This window comes from Carettochelys insculpta, chromosome 2, assembly GCF_033958435.1.
Source record: "Carettochelys insculpta isolate YL-2023 chromosome 2, ASM3395843v1, whole genome shotgun sequence".
NCBI lineage: Eukaryota > Metazoa > Chordata > Testudines > Carettochelyidae > Carettochelys > Carettochelys insculpta.
In genome coordinates this window covers 245,775,558-245,790,516 of record NC_134138.1, presented here as the reverse complement: position 1 = coordinate 245,790,516, position 14,959 = coordinate 245,775,558, and the positions used below count along the sequence as shown (strand labels likewise).

At 43.2% G+C, this 14,959-nt stretch overlaps 1 protein-coding gene across 13 annotated transcripts in view; it reads right to left on the bottom strand.

The window, feature by feature from the left end:
* Positions 1-14,959, bottom strand: part of KIAA1217 (KIAA1217 ortholog) — a 508,293-nt gene that overhangs the window by 27,244 nt on the left and 466,090 nt on the right. For all 13 annotated transcript variants that reach the window (XM_074984884.1, XM_074984872.1, XM_074984878.1 and 10 more), the window contains 2 exons: positions 12,641-12,810; positions 3,824-3,999 (listed from right to left, as the gene is read on the bottom strand). In XM_074984884.1, the coding sequence (XP_074840985.1) occupies positions 3,824-3,999; positions 12,641-12,810 (346 nt within the window). The remainder of the gene's footprint in view (positions 1-3,823; positions 4,000-12,640; positions 12,811-14,959) is intronic.

The following is a 14,959-nucleotide window of genomic DNA, read 5'->3' as shown; positions in this document are numbered from 1 at the left end:
ATTACTCATATATTAGCTTTTTATATACTATATTTAAATGTATCCTTCACTTGAAGTGTGATTGACCTATCATATTATCCCAGTTTGCCTTTGGTATCTAGTAAGCTTTGAGGCTGGTATTTGATAACTGATACCCAAAAAGGGTATTGTATTACATCCTTGGCTTTGACCCAATTGTATTTACCAAAACTGTCTGCCTGAAAGTCCAATTTGAAGGTATGCCACAGCATCTGGTTTACATGGAGTGCACTTTCTGCATGCCTTCAAGGCAGACTGTCTAAGAGTGCTTGCTCCCTGGACTTCACTGGATATCTTTATTTTCAGCGACCAACTTGAAGTCCCAAATGTCTTTTGGTATAAATGAGCACAGTGCCAACAGAAATGTACCAGCTGTGAATTTCATTTAATTTGGTTTGCAGAAATTTCTTCATCTGTAATATGAAATTGCTACAATTTTTGACTTTGACAACAGGAAATATTCTTCAAATTGCAGAGAAGAGAGTTAAACCAAGATTCAGAAAAGCTGGAAGAATGTTTCCCTCTGTTCCTTTAGACAATACTGAACTACGTATTACAGAGCAATTAACGTAGTTTTATGAACGTAGCCGAAACTCTAGATCTCCTCGACTCTGATAAAGCAAGTCTATAGGACTATGATTTGGAAGAGGTCAAGAACTCAGTGATTACAAGACTGAGAAATGATCATTTTCATGTCTGTTTACTGTGCATTTACTTCTAGCTCCGAAGTGGTATCACTTGGAAAGCTTCTGTATAGGATATTAAACTTTCTCTGGTATTACTAGCTGGTATCTGATGAGTAATTTTATGATGTATGCCCTGAGAGCACCGTTAACTTCATCACTAACAGCCACCAGCTGGTTAGGCTAAATGAACAGTGTTCTATCACTGTAAGTATGTCTATGCTGCACTAAAAGATCCACAGAACCAAACCTCAGAGCCTGGGTAACTGACTTGGACTTGTGTGGCTCAGGCTGCAGAACTAAATATAGCAACGTAGACATTCAGGATCAGCTGGAGTCCGGGTTTTGAAGGGGGAGGGCCTCAGAGCCCAGGCTCCAGCCCAAAGCCAAATCTCTACATGGCTGTTTTTAACCCCACTGCCCAAAACCCATAAGTCTAAGCCAACTGCCCGAGACTTTGCGACTTGGGGCCATGGGTTTTTCTTTACTGTGTAAATATACCCTGAGTTTCTTTCTTTGGGCCTGATCCTGCTAGCACGGAGGCTTCCAAGTAGCTTTCCTGAGTAGTAACAGTGGGGACCATTGATTATTTTATTTTACTTCTGTTTACGTGTGTGTTTCAGCATCTCTGTACAAGGCTGAACTAGATGGTAAATGCTGCTGCTGAACCTGTGTTTCACACGTTTAGTGTAATGATGATGATTCCGTTATACACATTAAGGAATAATGTCTCCTCTCCAGTCCAGAGTCTCTTACCTCCAGCGCAGATTTGTGTCACGTAATCTACACTTCATTCATGGCAGGGTCACTAATAAGAGGGCCAAAGGGGTTGCTACTACAGAAGCAACAGTGGCTGGAGTGGGAGCCCTTTAAATTGCTGCCAGAGCCCCACACGGCACAGTCCTAGCAGTGCTAAGGGTTGGCTAAGGGAGTTGTGCTACAGTGCAGACTAGGCAGCTCTGAGGGCTGGCTGCCCCTAGCCTTGCCATGTCCATCGAAGGCCTCGTCCCTTCCAGGCAGCCCAGAACTAAGCCTCTCCCCACATTGCCAGAGGCCCAGAGATGGCTGTTTTTAGCTCTGTTTTACAGGCAGAACTTCCTGTGGTGGGAGCTGGAGTAGAATTCTGCCAACGGAAGAGCCCTACCAATTTCACAGCCATGAAAATGCATCACTGATTGGCCTATGAAATAAACCCTTGCCTATGAAATCTCATATTCCCCTGGCTGCTGGAAGTGCCCCAGTTACGGGGCTACTTGCTGCAAGTCTCCACTGGGCTGGGGAAGAACAGGACTTATCCTACCCTTGCATGGCAGCGCTGGGCTGTGGGAGGGACGGGGGACACTCAGACCTACCTTTTTCAATTTGGGACCTGCATGTTTGCAACATGGCGAAATCCCAGATGTAAACAGCTGAAGACATTAAAATGACCAATTTTAGAACCCTTTGGCCTTGAAACTGATCAAAATGGATCATGAGTTTAGTAGGGCTCCATATATACAGAATGAACTCTAAACATTACAGAGATGAGATTTCCACATTGCAATCAAGGAGGACAATTTTACCCTAAATCATATTTTTAAGAACTATGGCAGAAGCACACGACCCCAGTGAAGGTCCCTATCAACTAGGCACAGTTAGGAACAAAACTCTACACTGCAATTAAAAAGCCAGCAGTCAGCCTGTGCGTGCTGACTTGGGTTTGGTCTCAGGCAGGGCTAGCCTTAGGATTTATGGAGCCCTACAGAGTGCTACAGGTTGAACCTCTCTTGTCCAGCACCTCTTGGACCTGATTGGTGCCAAACAAGAGAATTTGCCAAACCACAGGAGGTCAATATTATCTAGCAGCATTATCAACACTTCCATTGTTTACTGGGCTCTTAGAAGACATTTAGGGGTAAATTACAGCTAAATTACAGCACAGAACACTGAGAGCCAGGACTGGTAGCTGTAAACAAACTTTATGGGACCACAGGTAACTTAGCCACATACATGACAAGTGACTGTCTGGCTAACTAAAATCATGCTGGATGACAGATGTTGCCAGACAAGAGAGTTCAGGATTAGACAGGTTCAATCTGTGGTCAGACGGTGCCTCTCTGCTCTACAGCAGCCTGGGACTGGAGGGATGATGATTTTTTAGAGATGTGATTTATAATCTTCAGCAATGCACTTATGAAATGTTTTAAAAGCAAATTTTAAACTAAGGTTCTGATGACTAACACAATTAATTCAGAAATTGTCAGGATGTACCTGGGGCTGGCAAATGCCTGTTAAATTGTTTCATTACCACTTGAATGCCCCTTTAACAGGTTCAACGTTCTGCTAATATGTTTGGCAGGTTTTCCCTTTTAGGTTAGCTAGATCCTCTCCAGAGGAAGTGACGTCATGGAGCAGAAAGAGGAAGAGAGGGGTGTGTGGGGGGGGCAGTGGGGGGACATTAAGAGCCAGTGGTACCCCAAATTTTCAGATGCCCCATGCAGCTGCATATTCTGTATATGGATAAGGATGGGTGTGGTCTCAGGGGCTACTTAAAGTCATTCAGGCTTAAGATACAACCAGAGCGCAGGACCCAGAGACGAGCCCCAAGCTTGAATGTATACAACACAACAATCAAACAGCCCCTTAGCTTGAGTCCCATAAACCTGATTCAGATGGTTATGGAACAGCCATAGGTGTCTAACTGCAGTGTAGACCTCCCCAGAGAAAACTCCAGCCCTAGTTAGTACACAGTCTCAACTGATGTAGAAGGGGACCACGCTGTCTATAGCTCATAAGATATTCCATTCAACCCAAAACAATTTTTCCTATTTCTGATTTTTTTGAAAATTTAAAAAAAAAACGGGCTTTGGTTTGTCCCAAAATGAATCCTCCTCCCCTACTTCATTTTTTGTGTGGCCAGCAAATTAAAATATCTGTTCTTTGCCTGGCCGTATATAAATATAACACTGCAACAATAATCAGACTCTTCCCGCCCATCAGAATGAATGGAATTATGCACAGGAGAAAAAAACCATGCATGCAAGGTAGCACTTACCCACAGAGCAGTCCCACAGTGAAGTTAATAGTCCATACATAAAAGGAAGCATGAATAGCAAAGGCCTAGGGGTAGCTTTCCCACCCACCTTAACTTCTTCACAATCTTTTCCTCTTCGTGGAGGTATTTCTGCCTTTCTTGCTCCACCAGGATGCGCTGTCGCTGCACAGGGTCCTCCAGCCTCTTCACTGTTTCAATCACTTTGCCACTGATTTCCAGCTCCGCTTTCTTCATCATTGCCCTCAACATCTCTTGGTTCTGCAGCTGTTGCACAAAAGAAATCAACTTCAATTTTCCTGCCTGACTAACATCCCTGGCAAATGAATACACTTCAGCACTCAAAAGTAGGTTTGGGTAAACAGCCCCAAATACTGAATGAATATACCTCCCCTCCGCCCGACCGTTAATTTTATCCAAAAACATTATTTCAAGGAGAAGGGTAGGGGAAAAGTACAAAAATTCCATTAACTTCTAAAGCATATGTCTGACTTACAGCAGTAAGCTGACAAACAAAATGTGCAGTTTTTTTTTTTTTTTTTTAAATAATGTACTATATCTGGCACCAATTTCACTATACAGTAGGGTCACAATATTCGCAAGGGTTCCATGGTGAGAACCCTCGCAAATGTTGAATTTCACGAATACAGGGGTGCTCGGAGCTCCGGGGAAGTGGCAGCTGCTGGCGCTCTCCGGCTGGAGCCCAGGGGAAGTGGCGTTCGTGAATAATTGAATTTGCAAATGTTACACTCTCAAATGTCACGACCTTGCTGTATACTTCTGTAGGGACTGCAACCTTCCTACTCCATTGAGTGTAACATTAGAAAGCATGTATAAAGTATCAATGATAAGCTTCCTGCCTTGTGCTGTCTAATGAGCACGCAGTTGCCCTTATGAGGGCTGTCACTGTAAAGGGCATGTTTCCATTCTGTATATACTTCTTACTATTTCTTCACTGACCTTGATGTACAAGAATATGAAAAGATCATGAAAGCAGTGTGAAAGCTGAAATGTAGTGCCATTCTTTCAGAGTAACTGTTTAGCATTGCAAGCAGCCGATACATCGCCCAGTGGGTTGGAATGACAGATGTACCACTAATTTGCAATATGCATTAATGAGAAAGAGACTTTGAAAATGTGCTTTTCCTCTAAAAATGACTATTAATCAGGAGTTCATGGGGGAAAAAAAAAGCAAATACAGAATACCATCTTCACCCTTTAAAGAGAGAGCATCTTTCAGAGTAGACCTGTCCTTTAAGACGTAATGTTCTATGCTGCAACTAAAAACCTTCTCTTAGAAAATGTTGCAAATTACAAAGGGCAGGGGTGACTTGTGTATAGGCACCAAACAATTTCTGCTTACATTTCCCATGAACCAAACACCTGACTTTTCACAACTATGTTTAAGAAATTCCAACCACTGTCCACTAGGCACGGAGTGCTGGGGAGAAGAGCTGAAGCATCTATGTTTACGTTCAGCATTGGAGCAGTATATTCTGTTTCAGCAGTAAACATTTCTCAGACATTATGACAAGTAAAATTCCAAGTTTAACAAGCCCTTGCAAGGCCTGATATTGCCAACTTTCTAAAGCTGGTCTCCTACTTTCAGTGTTATTGAGGTCACAACACACATAGTAGTAAGGAAGGTCCTGTCCAGATAGCCCATTTAGGATCTGTGGGGGCATGAGAATGGTTCTTTGATCCTAGCAATGTTATAGATACACGACAAAATTTTCAATGGTGCCTAAGTGTCTTAGGAACGTAGTAAAGTAGGCACTTCCCACAGACTTTAAAATTTTATAACCCCATCCAGATTTCCACCTTGATGAACAAAAACATAAGCATTTTCTTAAGAGTATAACTTGAAAAGCAATGCTACTCCCTAAAATGCCTGGAATTAGTAATCCAATCTTGCAAAGACAGTAAAGCAGCAAGTGGATTTTCAAGTCAACAAAACCACCTCAGAAACTGATATAGGATGACTGTAACAAGGAAAAGAGAAATCAGAGATCAAAAAGGCCTGTTATATCATTGAGCATTGTTCCAGTCAGTGAAGGAACTAACTAGACAATAGATACTATTGCTTCTAGCTTTCCAGATCTGTATTATCTAATCCATCCTCTGCTGTGCACTCACATCTCACCATTAACATTAGTGGGATGCACGCACACTGACAGGAAAGTTAGCTCTTCCATGATACGGCTCTGGGTGCCCAGTGTGTTTAGCTAATGATAGGCAGCAGGCGCTATTTCAAAACTGAGGGAGGAAAAATAGAGCAGAAGGCAACAGCTGCAAGATTAGTCAGAAACTCCGGGAAATGTGCTTTTCAAAAATTGTACAGAATTCTAAAAGTTTGCAGCTGCTAAATTCCATACCAGATCATTTAAAAAGCATTTTGCATACGTAATTGCTCAGCGTGGGATCAGTGTTTGGATTTACATTAGTGTAGGGGCCAGCACAATATTTTGAGACACACAAGGGTGCTGTGCTGCAAGGCATCTGGACTTGGGAAGATTTGTCATTTTTTTTTTTTTTTAGATGAGCTACACACGTTTATTTACATATAAATCATACCTGGCTCTTCTATAGCAGTTTTTACCACGTCTCAAAGAACTTAGCAAAAGAGATAAGTATCATCATCGTACAAATAGGGAAAAAGTCAGGCACAGAAGTAGCCTGACATGTCCAAGGTCATCCAGCAGGCCAGTGGCCGAATTGGGAATAGAATCCATGAGTTAAAGTCCCGTGTTCTATCCACTAACTCCCATTCTCTCCATTATAAAAGCGAAACAACAAAGGCAATGGAAGGTGCATGTCATGTTAGGGTTCGTATTTTTTTATTGTCACTACAGGTAACACAGCTAGCACCAGCACTTGTTAAAGTTGACTAACACTTCTCATTACAAGTTCCTGTTTCCAGTCGCTTATAATTTTGACAATCTTCTATGGCTGGGGCTGCAGCTGCTCCAGTCAGATGTCTGCCTCAGTTCGAATCTATTCATTTATTTATTTCATGGAAAGTTTCAAATAACATATTGCAACCACTTCTGAGAACACGGTTAGAGAAAATAAATTTTTTGGACTTCTTAAACAAAAATTCTTATCACTGTTTGGCTTAGAAATGCTCACACCTTTATCCCTTGGACCAGCATCTTTAAATTTGACTGAAGGGGTCACCCAAGTGTCACAGATGTGTGTTTTGTTCCCTTTGTGAAAATCTACCTAAAATGTGATCCGGTAATAAACTACCAAAAAAATCTCAGTTCACACACACCCAGTAGAAACTTAGAATCAGCTCTGAGCTGATCAAGGCCTGGTCTATATTACAGCATTAGGTCAACATAAGACGTAGCTCCTATAGCTGCAAGTCTCCTCCTACATGAACTTAACTCCCCCCACCCTATAAAAGGTGTAGTGCTTATGTCAGTAGAGCTAGGTTGATGCTCTGTCAGTGTCGACACTGCATTGCTTGCACCGCCTGTTGCTGCCTTTCTGAAACTGTCTCACTATGGTCCACACTGACAATTAAATCATTGCAAATGCCCCTAGTGAGGACATGCAGCCCCAACAAAGGAGCACAGTGAGATTCAGTTACGGCTGTGACTGTATGTCAATGTAATATACGTCCACTTAATTTTGCAGTGTTGACTTGCCCCAAGACCTTCTTTGGAATTGCTCACCCTGGCTCCTAGGGACAGCTGTGGCACAGCACACAGAAATGGAGAGCCTGCCCTCTGTAATCTCAACATCCCCACTGCTGCTGTCTAGGCAGTGAAAAGGAAAAGGAAGAGGACCTCTGATTTGAATGCAGAGGAGTAAGAAATGCAAGTGGGAGCATGGGAGAGGAGAGGGAGAAGGCTGCAGGAGCAGGAGGGACAGGTGTTAGATAGGAGCGAAGTGGGAGAGAGGGAAGAAGGAGCAGAGTGTTGATGGAGATGATAAGAGTGGAAGGAATGAGGAGCAGAAACTGGAGTGTAGGGAGATGGACAGGCTTGAGGGAGGGTGGGAGGACCCAGGAGATGAAGTTACACACAGAAGGGGCAGGGAATGGGAGCTACAGAAGGGGAAGGAACTGATGGGTGCAAAGAAGAAGGGGTGAGAAATGAAGGAAGGGGGAAAGGATAAGTAGAGCCCTATGCATGGCAAAGTGTATACCCATGGATGTGGTTGTCACTGCACTAGCATGACCAGGGACAGCTGCCACTGAACCTGGTGCCCCCCTCACTGGGTGGGGCTCAGGGCATTACTGCAATGTTGGAGGGGCTGCTGGCCCCTGTGAATGGCAGCCCAACAGGCTGCTGCTTCCATGGCTGCAGTTAGTACAGTCTTGCAGCTCCACAGGTACTGATTTATATCCTGAGTTATAAATACTGTATGTGCACAGGGCTGTGTGGACAGAAGCAGAGGGGGACATAGACAGGCTAAGAGCCCGGGTAAGTTAATTTATAGCCATTACAACACACTCTCCCGAAAACCTAAACCGGAATGCACAAGTTCCTGGCCTCTGCTGTCACAGAGATCAGGGAACCCATTGGCAAAGGGCATGTCTCATCCCGCTCAAGTGGTAGAGGTCTATGTGTGGGTCTGTACACTTCTGCTGCCCCAGGCAAATGGTCAGTAGGGTCCCCATGACAGAATACTTAGATTTCACATTTGTAAATTATTTGAATAACCCATGTTAAAAGAAGAGTGGGGGGGCGGGCAGCCTGAAATTTGGCATTTTGTAACTCGAGATTTGCAAACTTCATGTTTTTGTAATAGAGCTCTTTGGATTATACCACACCGGTTTTATTTCTGTTAAAATGAGTGCTGAAGGCAGAGGTGGGTGAGGGGAATGGCTGTTGGGGAGGTATTAACAGACTCAACGGATGAGGAGAGAAGGAAGAAGAAAACAGCCCCTGAGGAGAAGGGGGAACGTGAGGGAAGGCTGGAAGGGCAGCGAGAGTGAAGAGAACAGGTCTGCTTGCAGAACGTCTGTGACAGATAATAGGGCTGGAACAAACCACCAGTGTGTAAAAAGGCTAAGTCAAGATATAAACGTAGTTTGTCATCCCCAGGGACGTGGCAGTTGTGTGGCTGTTCCCACATAGGGGCCTTTCCCCCCTGTGCTGGTCTTCCTCTTCCAACCCACAGCTGGAAAGGCTGCTGAGGCATTTTGTCCTCTCTGCCAGCATGTGGGACCAAGAGGACCAGCCAGGCCTTAGTCCCTGAAATGCTGCTGCTGCCGCCATGCCTCTTGGCTCTTGCTGGGAGTCTCTGCTGTTTCAGGGTCATCCAGTTCCCGCCACCCAGGATGCTCATCTTCTAATCTGTTGCAACTCACCACGTTTGAGCATCTTTTGCCAGCCAACTCTGGGAGCACTGTTGCCAAACTGTCTTTATCACCCCAAGCTACCAATGCACTAGGAATTAGCAGGAGGAGAATCCACACAGGATATCAGCAGTTTTCTACTGACCTGCCTGGGATCTACCCCAGCTACACCTAAAAGGAGTATATTTCTGCACATCAGCTCCAGAAACTAAAGGCATTTGGCTACAGTTTAGGACTTTCATATGAGTTATCTAGCTACCGTAGTTTGCTGGCAAGCACAGATTTCACACAGTTTTGCCACTCTTATAAAACAGTTCAAAGCACATTTAAATTTGTAATTCAATTTTATCCTTCTGATACTATTTTAGTCAGTACCGTATACCACTATGACAACACTACTATCATTGAATACTTTTGAAAGACTCATTTCCTTTCATGCAACAAATTTACTGAAGGAAAACACACATACACAACCCTCCCCTCCCTCAACACACAGTAGCTTAGTAAACTTTTCCTTTTTAAAACCAGATGTATTAAAGAAACTCACTGAAGTCAGGCCTGGGGAAGGGGGAAAAGAGATCATAGCACACAAATGAGCCAAGGCTGCTTCATAGTGTAATGAAAAAGTTGGCCTGCCATAGTGTAAAGTACTTTTTAGACCTGTTCTATAAATGTTCTGATTATTGTCTGTGTCAGTATTCTAAGAGAGCAGAGTGAACTATGTAATTGTATATTTGTTTTTCGAGTCATAGAGGTAAAAAATACAATAGGATCTAGGCTGTGGTTATATCTCATTTCCTGGCATTGATGATAGAAATCCTCCTGTTCCTCTTACATGGAACTATTGTTAAAAAAAAAATAGTGGTAACTCCTTGCAGAACAGAGCCTGATTTTCAGGGGTACAGAGAAGCTGCAGCTCCCTGGAACATCTATCTTTGGAACTAAAGTTACTGAGCAGCTCTGAAAAATCAGTCCCTTAGTGGAAGAAGATACTGCAGTAGCAGGAAAACAAAATATGACTTTAGTCACCCTTTGATATAAACATCACCATTTCATTAATTACAGTAAATCCCTCATCAGTGGGCAGAAACAGCCTTGACCTTGCTTTGCTTGCAGCTACGCCATGTTCTGAATCAATTGCTCACAGCCACCGTCAGCATTGGATAGTGCTGCCAGCATATACATGGTGTCACCACTACCTGCTTTTCTGAGGCCTTACTGCTCCTTCCCCTCCTCTGCATTCTCCCTTCACAGCAGGAGGCCTTGTTTCCTCTATCGGGTGCAGCTGTGGGCACTGGCTCCATGACTGGCAGCTGCATTGGGTTGTGATCAAGCTGTTTGCTTGTAAACAGAACCAATTTTCCTCACCTCCATCCTGTGTGTGTTCGGTATGGGGCTTGGAATCCCCATTACCTGAGGCCTGTGTGAATCAGTGTATGTTTTTCATCTCCGAGCTCTAGAATTCCATTATGTTAGTTAATGGTACTTTGAAGACTAGATTCTGAGTTGGTGTTGTGCCAATTAAAAAAAAAGAATTGTTAAAAGTACTGCATCTGTCCCTGAGTCAACATGCCAATTTTTGTGCTTTTCAGAGGGGAAGCTCTTGGGAACAGGAACTGTGTTTTTCTTCTGTGTTTGCATAATGCCTAATACAATGGGGACCTAGTTCATGACTAGATGCTCTGGTAACACAAATAAATATTATTTTTTCTAATCTTTCAGAAGTGTTTCTTTTTCTGTTACCCTTGGAAAGACTCACACAAACAGAGGAAGAAATTGACTGACTGTACACCATGAATGGTGTAATTGACAAAACACAACGGGCTGTCAAATGTGCCAACTAAATAAATGGAAAAAAAAAGACTTTTCCCTTTGATGTCTTTTCAGGCAGAAGTGTGATTTGTAAACAGAAGGTGCCTCAGTGTTAAACCATTACTGAAAAAATGCTAGCCCTGTTTAAAGAACACAAGGGGACAAGTCATGCATTCAGTGAATTTATGACAAAGAATTACACATTATAGCAATTTTAAAATAGTCTGTATCAATAACATATTGTGCCTCTCAAACACAGGGTCTCCTATTTCCCAGTGCAGTGACCACCAAGAGAACTGCAGGCAGCATCATCACTGAAATAAATGGAGGTGGGTAACCGGTGTCGTAAGTGGCTGCAGACCCCTAGAAAACTCTCTCAGAGGAAGGAAGATACAAACATGCTACAATAATGCAACTTTACTTCCTGAGACAGAGACCGTGTAGTGCAGCACAATGTCCGAGATGGTGTACAAGGCTGATACCTGGATATAGGTGGGCAATACTATTAAGGTGCATTTGTAATTCAGGGATTTATTCAAGCCTAAATGTAAGAACGAGCACATGGATGCAGAAGCACGCACAAGATCATCTCCTGCGTCCTTCACTACAGCAACCTGAACAAAGGATATAAGATCATGTCTTCATTCGCTTTTTCTTCCTGTTAATATAATCCTCCTGTCCTCTCCTTAGCTACATCTCCTATCTAGCTAGGATGGAGAAAGGCTTACATATTCTAATCTGGACTAATATCAATCTGTTCCACAAGAAACCAGACTTGCAAAAGGTTTGAGGTCACTTTCAAGGCAGGGTGTCCTGCATGCTGGAATGTTAGATAGCTGCTCTTCTATCCAGAGTGACTCGGAAGAATAAATTTTACATTTCCTGTGATGGAGTATTTATCCAATATACACCACACACCACATTTGTTCTTCAGTTTCCACTTAGGCAAAGGACTGAAGAAATGTACAAATATTTCCGCTGAGTTTGGGGTGAGCAGTATATGTATTTGCACACTGTATAATGACTGTATGTGACACAGAGCCTGGTAGGATTTCGGCACTAAAATCTGCAGTCATCAATAACATCTGAAATTCTCTCTTGAATTGTTTCTCCTTAACTCTGAAGTGCTGACAATGTAGGTTCTAAATGCACTGGTAAAATACAGACATCTCTGTACCAGAATCACTTTTCTCAGCTTCTACTGCAGTAGTCATTTCCCCGCCCCGCCTCCCCCCTCCTAGAGGAGGTGGCCTGCTTCTTTTGGTCTCTGAAAAATGAAAAGCCCTAAAAACTTTACAACTCATTCACAGACCCAGAATTATTATTTGGCTTCCTCATACCTCAAATGTTCATTCAGGTTGGTGTAAACTATGAGATTGTAAGGTCGTTAGGACAGAGCTTTTATTGTTATGCCCAGTTGTGTATGGCAAGATGGAGTTCTGAGCACCTGGAGACTTTTGACACTATTGTATTATAAATATCAAATGAATAACTAATAACAACAGGCAGGAAGTTATTCTTCTGGCTCCAACCTATAGTATTAAGTGAGATACTTTTCTTGCTTTATGGAATGGGAAAGATGCATTTGTTGATACAATTTGGTCCTGTGCCTTTGTGCCTTTTGAGTTTCCTTTTTCTCTATACCTGTAGACCTCAAAACAAGACTTACACAAATAGTAGATGAAAGAAAGGGCATTCAAAAACACTATGTCTTATGCTAATCCACACGAATCGGCTTTCAAAACTGGCATGAGTGCTTATGTAAATGAAGTGAAGTGACCATACCTGTAGCTGCCTCATCTGACGCAGCTGGAGCCGAAGGTCTGACACGTTGCATCTCATATCATGTAGGCAGACTTGCATGGCTGGGGAGCCACCAGGTGCAGGGTGATTGATGATGGTAGCTGAGTCAGTAGTTGCTAAAGAATTCTTTCCACCAGACACATGAGCAGCTCCTGCAAGTCATGCCAGCAAAACTCTTTAGTATACAAGAAGTGAAGGTCCCACCACATTTTCCTCCCCACTGTGAGCACACCAGATTCAGCCCGTATCTTAAATGGATAAAGCTGATTTCAGATTTCAGTGCTCACTCTCTATCAAGTGGATGTGATTTCCCCAACCAATATACACTTTGCAGAGAGATATCTGAGGGTCTAGCTGTGTTGCAACTTCAGACACATCAGAGGATCTGTTACCCTCGACTAGTCACCCCATGGTTCCATTCTGTAGTATGGATGGGAGTTTGCTGTAACTTCAAGTCACACTGACCATCCACTGGACCATTCCCTACCAAACAAAAGTGTTATGGATCCAGGTTTGGAGATAGATAAGCTCTAATTGGGCCCTTCTAACGTGGCTAAAATTGTAGTGTAGGGTTAGGCTGGTCATTTGCCCAGTTTTCAGCCAGACAGTCCTTTTAAAAAATTAACTTTGCCCTCTGTCCTCTACATAAATACAACTGGTCAGGATATGGCGTGGGCACAGCCATTTTGAAGAGCTCACTGCTCTACCCCCCAGTATGACCACGAGGGTCAACGTAGCATGCTCTTCAAAACGGCAGCCTTCATGCAGCATGATCTTGAATGTGCCATGCGTGGAAGTGGGCCCACAAAAGTTCTGGAAGTATCAGAGTGCCCAGCATTCCAGGGACATGGGAACACCCATCTGACACAGGGGTCATCTGAACCTGACTTGATGAGCACACACAAGGCTCCTGCACTACCAGTTTGCTTACTGAAAGAGCATTAACCAAGCACACAGCTGTGTGAAAAATAAGCACAGGAAGCCATCCTGGTCATCTAATCAGTGATCAGTTACGTGTTCCCAAATGGCAGCTCCCCAGGCTGATTCTTAAAAAGAGTAAACACCATATTCCCAAAACAAATAAAATGGTGGCACACCAGATAGGCTCCAGCTGTGTGCTGCCTCCATTAGTCACCCCGTCTTCTCATCTTCAATTGCCATCTGTACGTGGGACTGCCTTTAAAACCAGCACTGGTTGTGCAGGACTCTACACATTATTTTTAAAGTAGTCACAAAAAGCTGTGAAACTGTATTCTTTACAAAACATCCCTCCTTGGGCAAGCATCAAAATCAGACCAGTTCTTTTAACACACATAGCAGTTTTCTTTATGTAATACAATCAAATGCAAGGTCAGCAGCCAGTAATCACACTTCATCTGCCTTTCGACATTTCTCACTTTTAACTTGTCCTCCTAGTGTGTTTTCTTCCCCTGGAACAGGAAGATTGAGAGACTAGAAGCAGGACCTGCCTCATTTTCTGTATAACTCCACAGTATTATGTTGCCTTTCACTGTTACACACCCCACTGGTAACAATGGCAAGTCAGTCCCCTGTGCAGAGAATAAGAGAGTAGTATGTCTGCAGGTTTCCTGTCCGTTAGTTATACATCTGATAGCTATATTCCTCCTCACTCCAACCCCCCTTCTCCACACTCAGGAAAAACCAACAGTCTGCGTAAACTGAAAGCAACTTGTCAGCAAAGGTAGGAATTCTTCTGAGTGCAGTAGCTTAGGTTACTATTTGTTCACCCACACCCTGCACTCTGATAAGTTTAATGAAACCAAACTAAAGCTAGAATTGCAAGCTATTCTTTGCTTGTTAAGGGTAAATCCTCAGTGTAAAGGATTAACCCGTACATACCACACCCACTGGGAGAAAACGTACCCTGTGGACTTATATGCACACCCAGTCCACTCTAAACATTATTTTATTTATTTTATCTAACAAACTAACAAAGCACTCAAAGATGCAACCCTGCCCAATGCAAACATGTTGTTCCTTAGGTAAGAGGTGTATGTGTCTGATTGTATTACCTCCCTCAAATCCTTCCCAGGTGGAAGATGTTTGGGGAAAAAGTGAACTGCCTCCTTTCTGATGGGTCTTTGTTTTCATTCAGACAGAGGATGGAGGACTCACTGGTTTATTTCAGTATGCAAAATCAGGAAACAAAGCAGGAACTCTGTCCATAAAAGCCATGGTACCCCCATTGCTTTCTCAGGTGCTAAGAGGCAGCACTTGGAATATGAAACATTAGTCAACATTTTGGGTCATGTAGCTTGAAATATTAAATTAATAAAAGGA